Source organism: Pleurodeles waltl, chromosome 3_1 (genome assembly GCF_031143425.1).
Source record: "Pleurodeles waltl isolate 20211129_DDA chromosome 3_1, aPleWal1.hap1.20221129, whole genome shotgun sequence".
In the NCBI taxonomy this organism is placed as follows: domain Eukaryota; kingdom Metazoa; phylum Chordata; class Amphibia; order Caudata; family Salamandridae; genus Pleurodeles; species Pleurodeles waltl.
Genome location: NC_090440.1, coordinates 701970813 through 701987692, shown reverse-complemented (window position 1 = coordinate 701987692; position 16880 = coordinate 701970813). Strand labels below are relative to the sequence as shown.

The following is a 16880-nucleotide window of genomic DNA, read 5'->3' as shown; positions in this document are numbered from 1 at the left end:
GCAGCGTGCAATTCTGTTCTTGAATGATCTGTTCCAAGTTCGGAGCATGGCCTTGTCGTCCAGGGGATAGTCTGCGGCGTCGGCGTCTCCTACGTCTGTGAGGTTTCGGGTTCCATTGCTCCACCAGTTCTGCCGTTTATTGTTCTTAGTTGACCAATCCCACCGACTCTAGCCATTCCCACGCCACTTCAGGGGTATCAAAAAAGCGTTTCTTCCTTTGTGTTACAACTTTCAATCTGGCAGGGAAGAGGAGGGAGAATGTCAGGCCGAGTGCTCGTAGTTTACGTTTCACAAGCATATAGGACCCCATCCGTCTTTGCATTGCAATACTATAGCCTGGAAACATAATCACCTTAGCATTGTATACTTGGAGAGCTGGAAACGAGCGCACCCTTCGCAGTATGTTATCTATGTCTACGAAATGTAACAAGCAGAACAGGAATGGTCTTAGGTCTGTATCTGGCTGCTATGGTCTCATCGGGACGCGATGGGCTTGTTCGACTGAAAAGAATGGCGAAGTGTGTCTGCTGGGACCAGTTCACGTATCCATTTTTCTAAATAGGACACAGCATCATCACCTTCTGTTCCCCCTGGAAGGCCCACCACGCTAATGTTATTTCTCTTGGTGCGTCCCTCCGCGTCTTCGCCTGGTGCTTGTCACAGTGTCCTTTCCTCGGGATCTGCAAGGCGCCGAACAACAGGCCCACCTTCCGGCGTCACCAACTCAGAAAGCTATTAAAGCACAGAGTTATGGTGAAGCCAGTCGGGGGGGAAGGGAATTAGGGTAGGGAACAACAGGGAGAGAGATCTGAAAAGGAAAAATGGTTAAGGAAAGGTGTCTCCATTGATGCAAGTGTTGAGACCCTTATGGAATAGACAAAGGCGTCTCTGTGAATGCAAATGTTGAGACCATTATGGAATAGACAAAGGTGTCTCCGCGTGTGCAAGAGTTGAGACCCTTATGGAATAGACAAAGGCGTCTCCGTGAATGCAAGTGTTGAGACCCTTATGGAACAGACTAAGGAGTCTCCGTGAATGCAAGTGTCAAGACCCTTATGGAATAGACCAAGGCGTCTCCATGGATGCAAGAGTTGAGACCCTATTGGAATAAACAAAGGCGTCTCCGTGTGTGCAAGAGTTGGTAGAATCATGATACTTCAGGATGTCATGAGCATTAGACAAAACTGGGCGTGGACCTTCTCTGAATCATGGAACAAGAACAATTAGTAAAATCATGATACTTCAGGATGTCATGAGCATTAAACAAAACTGGGCGTGGCCCTTCTCTGAATCATGGAACAAGAACAATTAGTAAAATCATGATACTTCAGGATGTCATGAGCATTAAACAAAACGGGGCGTGGCCCTTCTCTGAATCATGGAACAAGAACGAACTGAGACCTCTGAACCTTGAGAAGGCAAGAGCTTGGACCTTGGACATACTCTGAACATCAATTATGCAACTACTATGCATTCATAAACATAAAACGTTTGGTCTTAGTCTAGAAATTCGCAAAGACTTAAATATGTATCTCACATATCATCAAAGGCTTAAATATGTCTCTCACATATTATGCTTCCAAAAACAATAAAACTATGATTTGCTTATCTTTGAGATGTTTTCACATTTGCCACCTAGGCCTGAAAGTTTTACTCGTGTAAACTGAAGCGCCTTGATTATTGGTGTGAAGGGCGCTTTACTTCCAATGAACTGAAGCTCTTTGAATTTCGTGCCAAGTGTGCTTTACTCCTGTGAACTGAAGCGCTTTGAATACCATGCCAAGGGCACATTACTCCTGTGAACTGAAGTGCTTTGATTGCTGTGCCTAGGTCGCTTTAGTCCTGTGAACTGAAGCGCTTTGATTGCTGTGCCAAGGGCACTTTACTTCTGTAAACTGAAGCTCTTTGATTGCCGTGCCAAGGGCACTTTACTCCTGTAAACTGAAGCGCTTTGAATACCATGCCTAGTGCGCTTTACTCCTGTGAACTGAAGCGCTTTGAATACCATGCCAAGTGCACTTTACTCCTGTGAACTGAAGCGCTTTGAATACCATGCCAAGTGCCCTTTACTCCTGTGAACTGAAGCCCTTTAAATGTCATGCCAGGGATGCCTTACCAGTGTGGCCTGAAACGCTTTGCTTGTTATGCTAAGGGGCGTTTTACCTTTTGGAATTAACAACTTCCTTCAAACTTGGAGTCAGCAAGGCCTTACCGCTACGAGTACGACCTACTAGTTTTTGAATGCACCATGGAAACAAGGATACTTCGGTTGGATGACACGCTGCCATTCAGGAACTCTGCTCTTCTCCAGAGAAATGCCCATGAGGTCTGGCTGCATCCAAGTCTTCACAATAGTGAGCAATGTGCTTGGGTGTGGCTGGGTTTTATAGGCCTGCCACACCCCAAGATGGCTGCTGCCTTTAAAAACATGGGAATTGTAGTCCCTTCATGGAATAGCACTGATAAGTGCATCTTGTCCACCAATGACCTGAACCTGCAGCTCTATGAGCTTTGCCACAGGGCAGACGACGTTGATGGCCACTTTTGGAGCAAGAGGGGATGACAAGTGGTGCTCAGAAAGCGCCGCAGAGCAGTGCAGCGGAGTTTTCGGGCGGGACCTGGACTGCGCATGGTTCTATTCCTGACAGTGCTCCAGTGCCATGACCCTGTTGGTTAATTCTTGCAGTGAGGCTTCCATTTGATTAGTCTTGGGAGCGAGATCAGACAAGGTACCTGACATCAGTCAAGTTTTGTTTACCAGTTTACGGTGGTTGTCGTGTAATAGGTTGAGGTCACTTGTTACTTTGTTGATTTTATTTTCCAGCGACGTTCGTGTCTGATCAAGGGCTGCACCTATGTTCTCCACAGCTGCCAATACTGCATCTAGTTTGTGACCATTGGAGACTAGGGCTTTAGGTCTCGATGCCTGCAAACTGTACCTGACCCAGAGCGGAGGCGACCCATTGCAACGGTGACATGGATCTGGTTGCCCCAGGCCGCAGTACCGGGTGAGCAGTAATGCAGATGATTCATTGTAATTCGTTGGGTGCACAGCTTCTACCGCTCCTGCTTTCTCAATTTGTCCCACTGTGGCCCCCGTGCAATGGCGGGCAGTTTACGGGTTCCTGTCTTTCTACAGGTGCTGTTCATCAGGGAGGTGGGCCCTACAGCGCGGGACGTCCACTGCGCGGGGAGCCCGCTTGTCTGCGCTGTACATTCGTCTGCAAACTCAACAGCACGAGCAGTGGCCCCTACTTCTAAACGGCCTCTGCAGTCTCTACTTTGCTCTCTCTAGCCGAGGCAGACATGGGCCAAGGACTATCTCTTGCTGCAATACCAATTGCCTACTAGGGTCCTAACTTCGAGGAGTCGTCCTCACCAGTCCAGGGATGTTCTTAGGGCCGTGGTCGTTTCCCAGGGTTTTCTGTACATCTCAGCCGTCCCTAAGATTGCGCGTCCGGAGATTCATTCTGCGGGGGTCGCGCAATCAGTGGCGATAGTGCATCACCGCAGCCAGGGCCGATAACGTCATTGTTGGTTGTTCAGCCCCAGGGGACCTCTGCTGTGCCTGTTAACAAGGAAATAGAGGGGGGAGGGTGGGAAGAAGTAGCGGAGGTACAGGGCCCGCGCGCGGGGCCAGGAGCATTCCCCGGCTCTGTAGTCTGACAAGGCCCCAGAACGCAAGTCTCCTTGTAGGCCCACACCTGCCCCGTACCACTGCTTCCTCCGCCCCCCCCCACCCCCCTCCTCTCCAGAGGCCCACTCACTGACTCTCCACCAGCCGCTTGTCCCACCGCCGCAGGTCCCGGTCAGGGTCGCAGCAGGACCCCACCTAGCCTCCACCTCGTGGCAGCCCAGCGTGGCACTTCTTGCTGCCTCCATCAGCCACATGCGTATGTGCAGTGCCGCTCCTCACCGTTGGTGGCTGCATCCGGTTTCTCCCATCCTCGGCCGACTACGATCTTGTCCCCCCGGTGTCTCCACACCAGACGTCAGTTTCACAGCGCCTCGCTGCCCGCCGATAAATGCCGGATTAGCGGGGCATCACCGCGTAGCTCTTCTTAACCACAACTGCCATCTTGACGGGCAAAGCCATGCCCCCTAGCTGCACACTGACCCTGTTGAAGAGGATTTCCTCTTCGACACCCTCACTACCACACATAAAGAAAGTCAGTTTTTACCCATGTTGCCAGGCATGCTTAGACATGCCAATGATAGTGTTAGAGAACCCGTAAAATCTCAGGTTATCACCCCAAGGGTGGATAAGAAATACAAGACTGCAACCACAGACTCTCTGTTTATACGGGCTCAAATCCCTCCTGACTCCATAGTCGTCAGTACAGTGCGAAAACGTGCTAATAATCAATCCACAGGAGATACGCTCCCTCCTGATAAGGAAAGTATAAAACTAGATGCAGTGGAGAAAAGAGTGGATGCCAATCACTGGCGTAGTGTCCATTCCAAGGCACTTTTGGCACAATACGACAGGGCCTACTGGGACGAAATGGAGGATCGTGTCCTCTGGGAGGATCTCCTCCAATACCTCCCAGAGAACACAAGATAGTTTCAGAGGGTCAAACCATCTCTAATAATTCTATTATGTGTGCAACTGATGTCTCAGATACCAGAGCACGCAGTATTAACACTAGTATCGTTATACGTAGGCATGCTTGACTTAGGTGTTCAGAATTCAAGCCAGAAATACAGCAGGCAGTCCTTAACATGCCACTTGATAGGGAACAATTGTTTGGCCAAGAAGTAGACAACACCATAGAAAAACTTTAAAAAGACTCGGAGACAGCAAAGGCTATTCGAGCATTTTTCACCACCACACAACATGGTCATTTTCGTCACCCACAATTCAGGGGAGGCTTCAAACAATCCTCTACCGAGCCTTCCACTTCTCAAAACAAACAAGGTTCCTATTTCTTCAATAGAGGTTCCTTTGAGAGCATTGATAATCAAAGTACGGCGGCCCCTCTGACCTTTACGTGCGGCCCCCAAAGTCAAAAGCAGTAGTGGGCTGAATCAGCGCTAACATTGAGCAAGAAATTAAATAAACAACCAAGCATTTATTTAAAGGTTAACTGAAATTAAAGAAATGAAGTAACTAGGTTATCCTGCACTGTTTATCTGTAGAAACACCTTTATTTTTAAAGAAATATTGTAAAAATATGATTAAATCCACTCAAAATTCAGAAAGCGTATTTCATTAACAAATAAAACCGTTCAACCTTTGTACATTACATTTTATCAGTGCATTGAGAACTTTTTTTTTTTAAAGTAATAGGTTTGAAACATGAATTTACATTTGTTTTTTTCCCACCCTGACAACAGTGTCAATAGTGAGGTAAGATGCATGTTAGCTGTTAAGTGCACCCTGTGGGTTGGACAAACATTATATGTTTATTAAATCAAACACAGGGGAAGGTTATGCACATTCCACATCTTGAAGTCATTTATTTCGACATGCTTTTGTATGTGATATTGAAGAAAAAAAGGGAAAGTGGAACAAAACAATTGCCTAGGATCACACAAATTGATAAAAATGGGTAAGCTGGGATTATTTCTAGGGTTCAGCTGTTATGTATTTCGCTTCCAGTACACCCACTTTACTGCACCACTACCTGGAACTTTCTCCTTCCGAGTGCCACATTGCTGGCATCAATGCAGCCCTCGTCAAATCGCAGACCAAAAATGTTTGTGAGTACCCGTGCTTTCGGGGATCCTACAGAGGTGCAAACAGGGGGTAGAGGAAAGCCGTCCACCTCCAGAGGATCTGCCTCCACTGCATGCAGTGACTATTTGCACCTTTCTCCACCTCCCACCTCACCAGTGGGGGAACACTAAGAAAATGCCTACCCATAATGTTCAGATATCAACACAGACCAGTGGATTCTCTCAATAAACCAACATGGTTACTGTCTTGAGCTCACTTCCACTCCACCAAATATTCCCCCTCACACTCACAAATTCTTACATGAGCATCTTACTCTTCTCAAAGAAGAGGTGCAATCCCTTCTTCTCAAAGGGGCTATAGAACCAGTCCCCTTCTCACGGCAAGGGTCAGAAGTGTATTCCCTAGGCGTGGTCTTGGCAGATGAAAGGATGCAGCCTACAAATAAGGAGAACTTGGGGAAGACTGGGAACTCACAAGAAACTTAAAAGATCTAAGACCCGACTGGTCTGTCTGCTAAAACTTGGTAGCTGTTGACACACATGTCCCCTCCTTGTCTCGGCCTAAGGAGGATGTCTAATTGGGTCTAATAGCATCCTCCGCTCAACAGAGAACAAGGGTAGACCTGAGCTGGGAGAGGCAGCTGGAGTATGCACAGTATACTTGTGTGAGGGTACTGGCCTCAATCAGATATAAATTTCAGACACCTCTCCATTCTGACAGAGGCTGTAGAAGCCAGAAAAGGATCCGGTCTGGAAGGGGTAGCTGCTCTAGTGGGAGAATGGTTAGACACAAGTTAGAGGGTTTGATCGGTTTCAGGCGGTGGAGGAGCCTGGACTCAGAAAACCAAGCCAATTCAGATAGCTTAGTTGCCTCTCTCTCCTCATGTCGGTTCTCTAGACAGATGCTTACGTGTATCTTGATGGAGATGAGGATCTTTAAGAAGTCTCAATCCGAACAAGCTCCTCACCTGTTGAAATTAACAGAAAAGAAGGAAGCCTTAGATGATAAAATAACTGCCTTTTATGATCAGACAGCAAGAGATAGAAAAAAAAACAGATGTTCTTGAAGGAACACTTAAAATCTAATATTAGGAGAACGGACCAATAAATCGGATCCTTGACAAGAAAGTGTGAGGACTTGGAGAACCGGTCTCGTCGGGTGAATATACAGATAATAGGAGTTCCTCAGGGCTCAGTCGTTGCAGCCAAATATGGAAAAATGGCTGGCTCATTTATTAAGGCATTCACTGGGCAGATAAATGGCAGAGCTGCCAGCTCAAGATCTTTCAATAGCAAGGGCTGCAGACTATATTGCGTATTTTCAGGACTTTCGGATTAAAGAGTCTGTTTCAGAGCAAATCTAAGGATGAACTAGAAAGGAAACTTTCAGTACTTTACGGATTCAAATGAAGCTCAAAATTTCCTCTCCACCTGCAAGACTTCTCTGGCAGGTAAGAGAGGCAGTGAAGTGGGGGGGAGCTTGAGGTCCTTAGTACTGTGCCCTGGGAGTGTTTGAGGCATCCATCTGTTACTGGGGGTTTTCTTGTGGAGGATAAAGATGGGCTGAATAATGTTCTTAGATAGCGCTGGATAGTCAAGATGTGGTGTCTTAGTTAATCAGCTATGGTTGCATAATTGCTATCCTTTTCAGGGGTTTTTATTTTTCTCTTATTTTTTTACTTTTGTGATGGTTGGGAGTTGAAGGAGGGGTGGTAAGGGGGTTGGAAGGAGGCACCACCCATGGTTGGATAAAGATGCATAACAACACATCTATGTTGATAGGGAGGTGAGGGTCTGCCTTACAACCGGGCAGGCTCAAGAGGGGGTGACCAGTGGTTGGGAGGGAGGAAGGAGGGGTTGAGGGGGGTGCAGAATCAAAATGGAAAGGCGATTCTATGGTATCGGAGAGGATATAGATCATGAGATACGGAATGGCTTCTGTTCCCAGTTCTGCAGACTCAACTTAAGGATTGTGGATGGTGTGCATGACTGACACAATTCAAACTCAGCATTGTTTCATTACAGGAGAGACGGTAGGGCAAGGGAGGAGGAGAAAGTCAGACTTCTGGGTGCATGGGATAGATTTTTTTTTCTGCAGACGATAAAGATGGGGGTTGCCATCCTGGTAAGGAAAGACCTACAGGCGAACTGCCATCAGATAGTTAAGGACAAGCGGGGCACCAGGCCATTCTTACAAAAAAAATGGAAACGCATATGAGCAATGTTGGATGTTATTATGGCCCAGTTAGTGACAATCCTACCATCTTCAGAAATTTGCATGATCTGTAGGGGGAATTTCAGTTTTTTACTAGACCCCACTTAGGACTCCTCCAATTCATTACGCACTCAGCATAAAAGACAAACAGAGAAAGCCTTTAGAGATCTGTGTCTCAGGCTTATGTGATATATGGAGATCAAAAAATGCAGGATTAAAATATTTTGTCTGTTATTCTAAAGATTTTCATTCTGCTTTTAGGATTGATCTGTTTTTAGCATCATTTACCCTGTCTATTATAGATAAACCTCACCATGTTGGTAGCCTTTCAGACCGCTCAGCTATAGTTTATAGCTGTTTATTCCGTCTGCAAATGAATGTGCTCAGATAGATCATGGGCAGGACTATGCTTTTGATGCCTGAGTGTATAAATCGGATAATAACAGAGATTCAGAATGTTTTCCTAGTAAATGATTTTTCAGCAGAAGCATCGGTGGTCTGGGAGGCATTTAAATGTACTGTTAGAGGAGTCTTAGCTCCCTGAAAGCATTTAGAGTTAAATGGGACATGGAAATAATTCGATCTCTGCAGAAAGAAGCTGACAGAACATTTTTAGACGTACTATCTGACAGTTTCAATAGTCTCTTGAGAGATAGATGGCAGGGAAAAAAGGAGAGGATCATAGACTTCTGTCTCCAAAAAGAGCAAGTAAGCAGACTTTTCAGAGTTAGGTATATAAAGAAGGAAAATCTGTAGGCCGTTTTTTATCCTGGCATGCCAAAGAGAGTTAAAATAGTAACTTGTTTTTGCAGGTTAGAAATCCACGCACAAATTAGCTTTCGGATAAGGCTGAGGATATAAGGCATATTTTTCGCCATTACTACTCTACCCTTTAACAGGGGGATAAGGTTGATGGGGCTGAAGGGGCCTGGAGCAGCAAATAGAGTTTTTTTTTTTTTTGCCAGGTGTGGATTTACCCTGTCTGATGCCTGTAGCCTCTGTAAAATTAATTAACCCAGTTACAGGGAGACAGGTTCAGGAGGCAATAGGACAGTTGGCCCAAGGTAAGTCTCTGAGGGAAGATGGTCTTGGCCCAGAGTTCTCAGCAATTCTCTCAGGAACTCGGACTACCCTGTTAAATTATCTTTCGGGAGGTGAACTGGAACCAGACTTCCTTTTTTTTTTTTTTTAGGTGTCTTGATCAACATCCCTAAAAAGGAAAACCCTCAACTCATCAGAGGTCTTATTGACTAATTACTTTATTAAATACAGACTATAAGCTATATGCAAACATTCTAGCTAATGGGATTGATGATGTAGCCCCTGCTCTGATCTCTCTGGATCAAACAGGGTTTATTAGAGGCCGTAGCTTATTAACAAACATTCAGTTTATGGCTGATTTCATTGATTTGGTCTTAGATTCTATCAGGGCACCCACTGTCCTATTGGACGCAGAGAAGGCATTTGACCTTGTGAGTTGGGGTGTTTATTTTTGTTTTTGTTATTTTTTGTTTATTTTTGTAGTATGGGCAAATTTTGGTTACTGTTGCAACTCACGAGGTCAATCCAAGCCTTATACCAGGGAGCCAGGGCGCAATTGATTATTATCAGTGCACAGGCAGAGGGAATAGTGGGGGAGTGGGGCACCTGGCAGGGGTGTCCTCTCCCCCCATTATTGTTCCCTTTGTTTATTGAATCATTAAACCTAGCCTGTTGTCAAAACTAATGGGTTTAACACCTGTGTCATGGACGTCTGTAATTAAGTCATATGCATACAATGTGGCATTGTATTAACACCCACACTGGATAATAACGACAGGGGCTGGCAAATAATTAAGGGCTTCACAGTGTTGGAAGGTTTTAAGATCAATGAGGCTAATGCAGAATGTTTACTCGTTAATGACTCCCCAGAAGCTCTCCCGCCTCTTTTGAAAATAAATTATAGAATGGGCCCTAAGAGGTAATTAGGTATATATTTCTCTGAAAGACGAAGAGAGGGTTTTTGTGATTACTACAACCCAATTCTACAGAAGCTTCCACTTTCAGTAGTTCGTAGCAGTAAATGGATGCAGCATACGTGGCTTGACATTAGTGATCAGCAATGAGAGAGGCATTTTAGCTTGAGCTTCGCCTATTTTAGGGGGACGAACTTCCAGCGTATGCCTTTTTTTTAAACAGGTGAATGCTCTAATGCCACAGGCTTTGAATAAAATGTTCCCTTTAGTAACAGGGAAATGCACAAAATGTACCTCTGAGGGAGACTGGCTACGCATGTTCTTGTCCTGTAATTCAGAGCAGTAAGTTCGACCATCCAAAAGAATGTTTATCCCTCGCTGAGAGTAGCCCTCCTAGATTTCGTGGAGTGGCACAATAATTTCATTTTTATTGCACTGATAATTGCGTGATCACTAATTACTGATCACTAGAAGTCTCCTTTTGGGCCCAGCTTTGGGCAGTAGCTGTCGAAAATGTAGAAAGTTAGTCAATGGGAAGCCTGGTTTCATGCCAGGATGAATAGGTACTCTACGTACCACAGATATTGGAGATGCTGCGCTACTACGGTATAGGACAGTGAAGGGTAAACACAGGCACAAAAAGGAAGAAGGTTGGCACAAGCACTTTTGGGAGAGGTCAGGGAGGTGAAATTCGGGCTGAGAGCCTCTTTTAGGAGACAGTATGATAAGTCTGCACAGTTACTTTAGAGGGAGGCCAGAAGTGAGGGTGCAGAGATGGGGGGGGGGGAGGGGCATGTCCTAATGGCTTTTTTTAAGTCTTGTTTAAGATTTTGTATGGCTTGGGCAGGTGTTGATGAGGGCTTGTCATGGTAGAAGACCTCCCCCCTTTTATTTGTAGCTTGTGATTTATGATCTAGGGGTGAATTTTCCCTTGGGAAGTAATTAATTCGATATTTGACTTCTCTGATATGGCATGAGACTGTCCTCTTGTAATCACTTTTTCTAATATAAATGGGTGCAAAACAAAAACATCTTGCCATATCTTACTGGGAATACTATCCACCCTTCAGGGATTGTTCCCTAAGAAATCTTTTGAGACCTAACTAATACAAACTTTGACAGATGCATTGTGGCACAAATACAGACTTAATTAAGGGAAGTTGCAATAAAAGATGGCACTTGCCACCGTTCAGCATGGGAGGTAGATGACTCCCATACTACATCAGATGCTACATCTGATCTATGGCAACGGCATATGCACCATCTGAAATGGAACTCTTAAGCTATGATGACCCCCAATGCCTTAGTGTGATTTATCAGTTCTCTCACACAGGTTTACGTGTTCACTCTTTTCCTTAAATGTAATAAGCTTGTCCTTTTAACACCCTCGCCTGCCGTGTAGTACCTTCTCTTTCAGGAGTAGTGTAGGGTGCAAATGGGCCCATCCTTTATAAGTTGAATTTCCTTGATGTATTTAATTGTATCCATCACATGTCGCACTGCACACACTTGTTTTGCTCTGTTCAACTTAAGCTTCTTAAAGTTTTTCTTCATTTATCAAACTCTGGGCCATTTAGTTGATGATCTTTACTGCTTAGCCTCCTCTGTGTTATGCAGTCCCTTGTATCTTAAGTCCTGTACTAGTTGATACTGCAGGGAGCTATCAAGTAATCAGTGTATGTCCCTTTCACTGTGTCTGTAATTAGCTGAAGAGAAACTTAAAAAAGAAATCCTTGGACAAGCTTATCACGTTTCTAATCTTTCTTTTCCTAGCTCTTCCCACTCCTCTTTCATCTTTCACCCTTTCCTGCCTTAATTTTCTTTCTTTTTCTCCATTGCCTCATTTCTCCCTCTGTCTTCCTTCTCTCTCCTCCTTCTGTCTTCCTTCTCTCTCCTCCTACCACTGTTTTCATCCCTTTCCTCTTTTCCTCACCTGTATCCTCACCTGTATCCTCCTCCTTGTATCACTTTTTCCATTTTGTTCACCTTTGCCTCACTTCATTGACCCCCTTCTCTGCTTTCTGTTTCATAGGTGCCAGCTGCTGTTTCTCATTCTGAGTTTTGGCAGCGATACTTCTACAAAGTTCACACTTTGGAACAGGTGGGTTTAAATATCCTTCCTTGCTAGTCATACTCAGTCGTTGAGTGGGTAAGGCATGAGGCCCTCTGTTTTGTTTTCACTAGTGCCCACTAGTACCAATATGGTTTAGCCTTGTAGCGAGTCACCATCCTAGTTAACCTTATGCCTCTACCCTACACCCCTGGGAAGGGACCGTCATTGATACCTTGTTACCATGTTGATTTTCTTTATCCCCTATCACCTCTTTCCATGTCTTCCCCCAGAGATCAACCTGTTGCTTTTTCCCCTCACCCGTTAGCTTGTTCTTGCGTCTTTCACTCCAGTTACTGTTCCTGTTTACTTTAGGGACCTCTTTCCAACATTGACCCCCTGTTAACATATGGATTCCCTTTATTGCATTCAACCTCGTTACAGTGTGTCTCCCCAGACATCCCCTTGTTATTTTTGTGTCTCCTCGACCTTCCATCCCTCCCTTCACCTGAGTCAGTGCTCCCTTACATCTTTAACCCTACTCCCCTCCCCCTCTCAAATTGCCTCCTTGTTTTTGGTTTATGTACCAAAATTATTGTAGAGGCGTGCTTTCTCACTTCACTTGGATAACCCTGCCATCTCATATACATTGTACTATATGTTTTCTCTGGTGACCCCTCCTGATAACTTGTGGATTGCCTCTTCAGGATGAGGCCCGAAGATGCGCTTTAAAGCAGAGAGCTGAACAGAGTGCCCATGAGGAACATAGTCGCTGGGAGGAGGATGAGGGTAAGCAAATTATCTCTTTATCCTGGTGCACCTCGGAACAGCAGAGAAATTGTACGTTTGATAATACAATTTGCATGACATTGGTAATCTACACCTCTTAACATCCTTCATTTCTTTACATTCAAGCCTGCAGTCCTCCACAGATCAATCTACTATCTTAGCTGACCCCCTAGCATGCAAAATACAAGCAGATTTTTTAATACATATTTATGGAGTACTCCATCTTGAAAAAAGGCTCCATGGGTGTTTAATTGTACCCTGCCAATGGGAATCCTTAGCTACGTAGTAGCTATTTATTTTCCTTTCTCTAAGCACCTGGAAAGCATGTCTGACTATGGCTTGAAGTGTTGTTGTTGTGTGTTTTTTTTTTTTTTTCGAACAGTAGGTCAGTTTTTCGAGATTGTTTCAATATATTTGTTTTTAATTTTCTTCACCTTTCTATTTTACAGTTTTTATGATTCCCCCTACTTGTTTTGTCTGGCACTGTTTTTATCTAAGCCTTCATCAGCAACAGTAATACCAATTTTCTTTCTCTCCCAGTTAAGTCTGTGGCTCTTTTTTTCAATGAGGTTGCTTTTTAATTGGTGCCCTCAGTGTCCATATATGGCAGTGTCGGGCAGGTAGGGCCAGTGTTATCTACTCTCTAACTCTGATGCAGACTGCTTCAGTCTCTGTACGAGTGCAACCCCAAGTGTGAATTAGATGAAAACCTCAGTAGGCCACCCTCTTCTGATGCACCTGTTGCCCTCCTTCTGCCTGTCTGAGCTCATCTAGGGTATGCCAAATATCCAAGCTGGAAGTAAAGAGCCTAAGGATCACCTTGGATAATCATCTCTCTATGGTATCGCAAGTGAAAAAAGGCAGCCAGTAACTGCTTTGGTCTCCTGAGAGCCCTTAGGAAAACTCTGAAATGGCTCCCGGTGGAGCCACGGACAACAGTGGTCCAAGGACTGAATCTATCACCTCTCAACTATGGCATCTCACTGTACCTGGAGATTCATAAGTGAGTTATTAAAAAACTTGAAACCATTCAGAATGCTGCGACCTGAACACTATGAGGAATTCCAAAAATGCAGTCAGCCCGGGCAGCACTGAAAACCCTTCATTGGCTGCCTATAAGTTGCAGAGTACAATTTAAGGTATTACGTCTTGTACATTGAGCAAAATATAAAGTCAGCCCAAAAGTACTTCATCAGCATATTGTTCCATTTCACAAGCCAGTGTTTGTGTTCGCACCTTTTTGGACATATGGTAAAGAATTTGTTTTCTAACTGCATCATATTACGACTGAGGACCAAACTGTGCCATGCATAACAACATCATCAACCCATACCACTATGTCAAGCATAACTTCTTAATATTGGATAATGCTTCACATGCCCAAATCACATGCCATAAATCAAACACAACTAAATTAAGTACTCTCAACAGTCTATTCTTCATTTCTAGCCCCTGGTTCACCCGCCAAATATTGTTTGGAGAGAGTTTCATATATCTTTAGACTGGGTTGTTTATCATAGAGTTTCATCCTAAATTTCAGCATTATTGTTACAAAATATTACATTTCTCACCTTTAACTGTAGGTGATGGGCCCTTTTCTCATCGAATGGCACTCATCTTAGCCATTAAGCAGGCCATAGCAGTAAACCATCTGACGACCTTGGGACAAATTTATTAACATATCCCATCAGGTCTGTCAATGGAGAAGGGTCAGTTTTATATTCAGGCATTTTTGTTTTGTAAGTGTCTCACATTCCTGTGTCCAAAAGTCAGCCACTGGCCCTGGGAGTGGGTTGGCAGGGGGGGCACACACACACACACACACACACACACACACACACGTCCAAGCTAGGTGTATATAGTCTGTGTGAGGATGTGTGCATCATCTTGGACACATTGGTCCTTAAAGGACCAATGCATGTACACCTGCCATTATATAAAGTATCCTTTGTAATAGCTTATAATGATTCAGTATTTGCCTGGTGTTCAGAGAAATCACACTTGTTTGTGCACAATAGTAGTATTATATTGCGTCTGTTATTTCCTGTCTTATATCCTCACAGTTGCAATGCCAAAAGGTAAATGCCGCCTGGTTGACCTGCAATATCTGGCAGCTGTTGATTCTGAGGCAGGCCACAGGATTTTTATAAAGCAAAACTATACAGTCTTTTATCTCTTTGTCCATTCCCACACCAGTGAGAAATAGCCAATATTTATCTGAGTCAAACAAGACCAAAATGGAAAATATCCAACATACACAAGTCAAGTTATGAATTTTCAAAGATTCAATCCAATGTAGTGCTTAGAAGACAATAGCTCCAACTGGAACTATCTGGTCGCACTGGACCAAGGCAAATTCAAACGTGCATTCAGACCGCGATGGAGCAAAGGCCAGGTACAGGAGTCGTGCAGACCCGCTGACAGCACCTTTGTTGCACCGATACTCGCTGACTATGCTTTGATCCAGGGGACGGGATGCATCACACCTGCAGGCGATGCGTTCTTTCCTGATAGGGCAACGTCGTTGATGCGTCAATGTCCAGAAGCGATGGGTACTGGTTCCAATGCATCGGCCAAGCCAGGGCTGCATTGCAAGTCTGGGTCATTGCATCACGCAGTCAGCAAGCGATGTCTGCGGCTTCGTTGCAGGCAGCACCAAATAGACATTTCTGCAGCGGCATGCTTCAGTTCCAAGTGACACGCCAGTGTCGTGGCATCAGTTCTGGTGATGCAGCACCACACTCACCTCCAAGGGCCCAGGACTGAATTTGGCACCATTTGGCAGAGCAGGACTGAGCAGGGGAGTCTAGGTGCTGGTAGCAAAACACAGGTGAAGTCTGATATCTCTGAGACTTCAGAAACAGGAGGCAAGCTCAGTCAGACCCTAGGAGAAACTTTAGATTGCAGGATGTAGAGAGTTAGATCCATTCCTTCCACTTCCAGGCAAGAAGTAGCAGGCAGCAGGTCAGCAGAGCAAACAGCAAAGTGGCAATCCTTCCTGACAATAACAGTGCTTTTTATTGGTGGAATGTCTTCAGTCCCAAAGTGTTTCCAATTATGCAGTCCTTTTTATTGGTAGAATGTCCTCAGTCCTGAGGTGTACCGAGTATAAGGTGTCAGAGGCCCAGAACTTGTATCCAAATGTGCCTTTGAAGTGGGGGAGACTTCAGAGAATGGTTTTGAAGTGCCCCAGTTCCTTTCAGCCCAGCCCTGTCTGCCAGGAGGTCTGTAGGAGGTTATCAGCCCCTTGTGTGGGGACAGACCTCTGCCCTTTGAAGTGTGAGTGAGACCCCCTCCACCTTTTCTGCACAAGAAGACCCACTAGTATGCAGATGGAATGGCTGTCTAGATGGAATGCACAAAGTTAGCTGTCACCTAACCTTACACAGACCAGACGTGGATTGGAGGCAGGCTAAGGCACAGGATGGTTAAAGTAAGGAAATACCAACTTTCTAAAAGCAGCATTTTCAGACCTGCATTTTAAAAATCACGCTTACCAGAATACGTGTTTTTAAATTGTGAGTCCAGAGACACCAACTTCCATTTTTCTCTCTTTCCCAATTGGAAATTGCACCTAAGATATTTTAAGGCAACCCCCCTATTAGCCTTTGGTAGAGATAGTCCTTGCAATAGTGAAAAACGAATTTAAGATTTCTTTACTACCTAGACATGTTAAACCTAAAAGTACATGTCCAACTTTTTAAATACATTACACCCTATCCTGGGGATAAGCAGGGCCTACCTAAGGGGTGTCTTACATGTAATAAAAAGGAAGGTTTGGGCCTGGCAAGTGGGTACATGTGCTAGGTCGAGATGGCAGTTTAACATACACACACAGGATCTGCAGTAGGAGGCCTGAGCCATGTTTGAAAGGCTACTGTAGTGGGTGACACAACCAGTGCTGCAGGCCCAGTAGTAGCATTTGACTTATAGGCCCTTTACTAGAGACGTACTAGTAAATCAAATATGACAATCATAGAGAAGCCATTATTATCATGTTTTAGACACAGAGCACATGTACTTTAACGATGGTCAGCAGTGAAAAAGTGCATAGAGTCCTAAAGCCAACAGAAACAGGGTCAGGTAAAAAGAGGCGGAAGGCAAAAAGTCTGGGGATGACCCTGCCAAAAGGGCCATTTCCAACACAGTGCAATAATTATTTACAGAGCAAACAAGAATCTGGAAGTATTCC

General features: G+C 44.7%; 1 protein-coding gene across 2 annotated transcripts in view; it reads left to right on the top strand.

Moving 5' to 3' along the window:
- BSDC1 (BSD domain containing 1) overlaps positions 1–16880 on the top strand; it is a 148801-nt gene that overhangs the window by 45136 nt on the left and 86785 nt on the right. For both annotated transcript variants that reach the window (XM_069223374.1, XM_069223373.1), the window contains exons 7-8: positions 11882–11950; positions 12607–12688. In XM_069223374.1, the coding sequence (XP_069079475.1) occupies positions 11882–11950; positions 12607–12688 (151 nt within the window). The remainder of the gene's footprint in view (positions 1–11881; positions 11951–12606; positions 12689–16880) is intronic.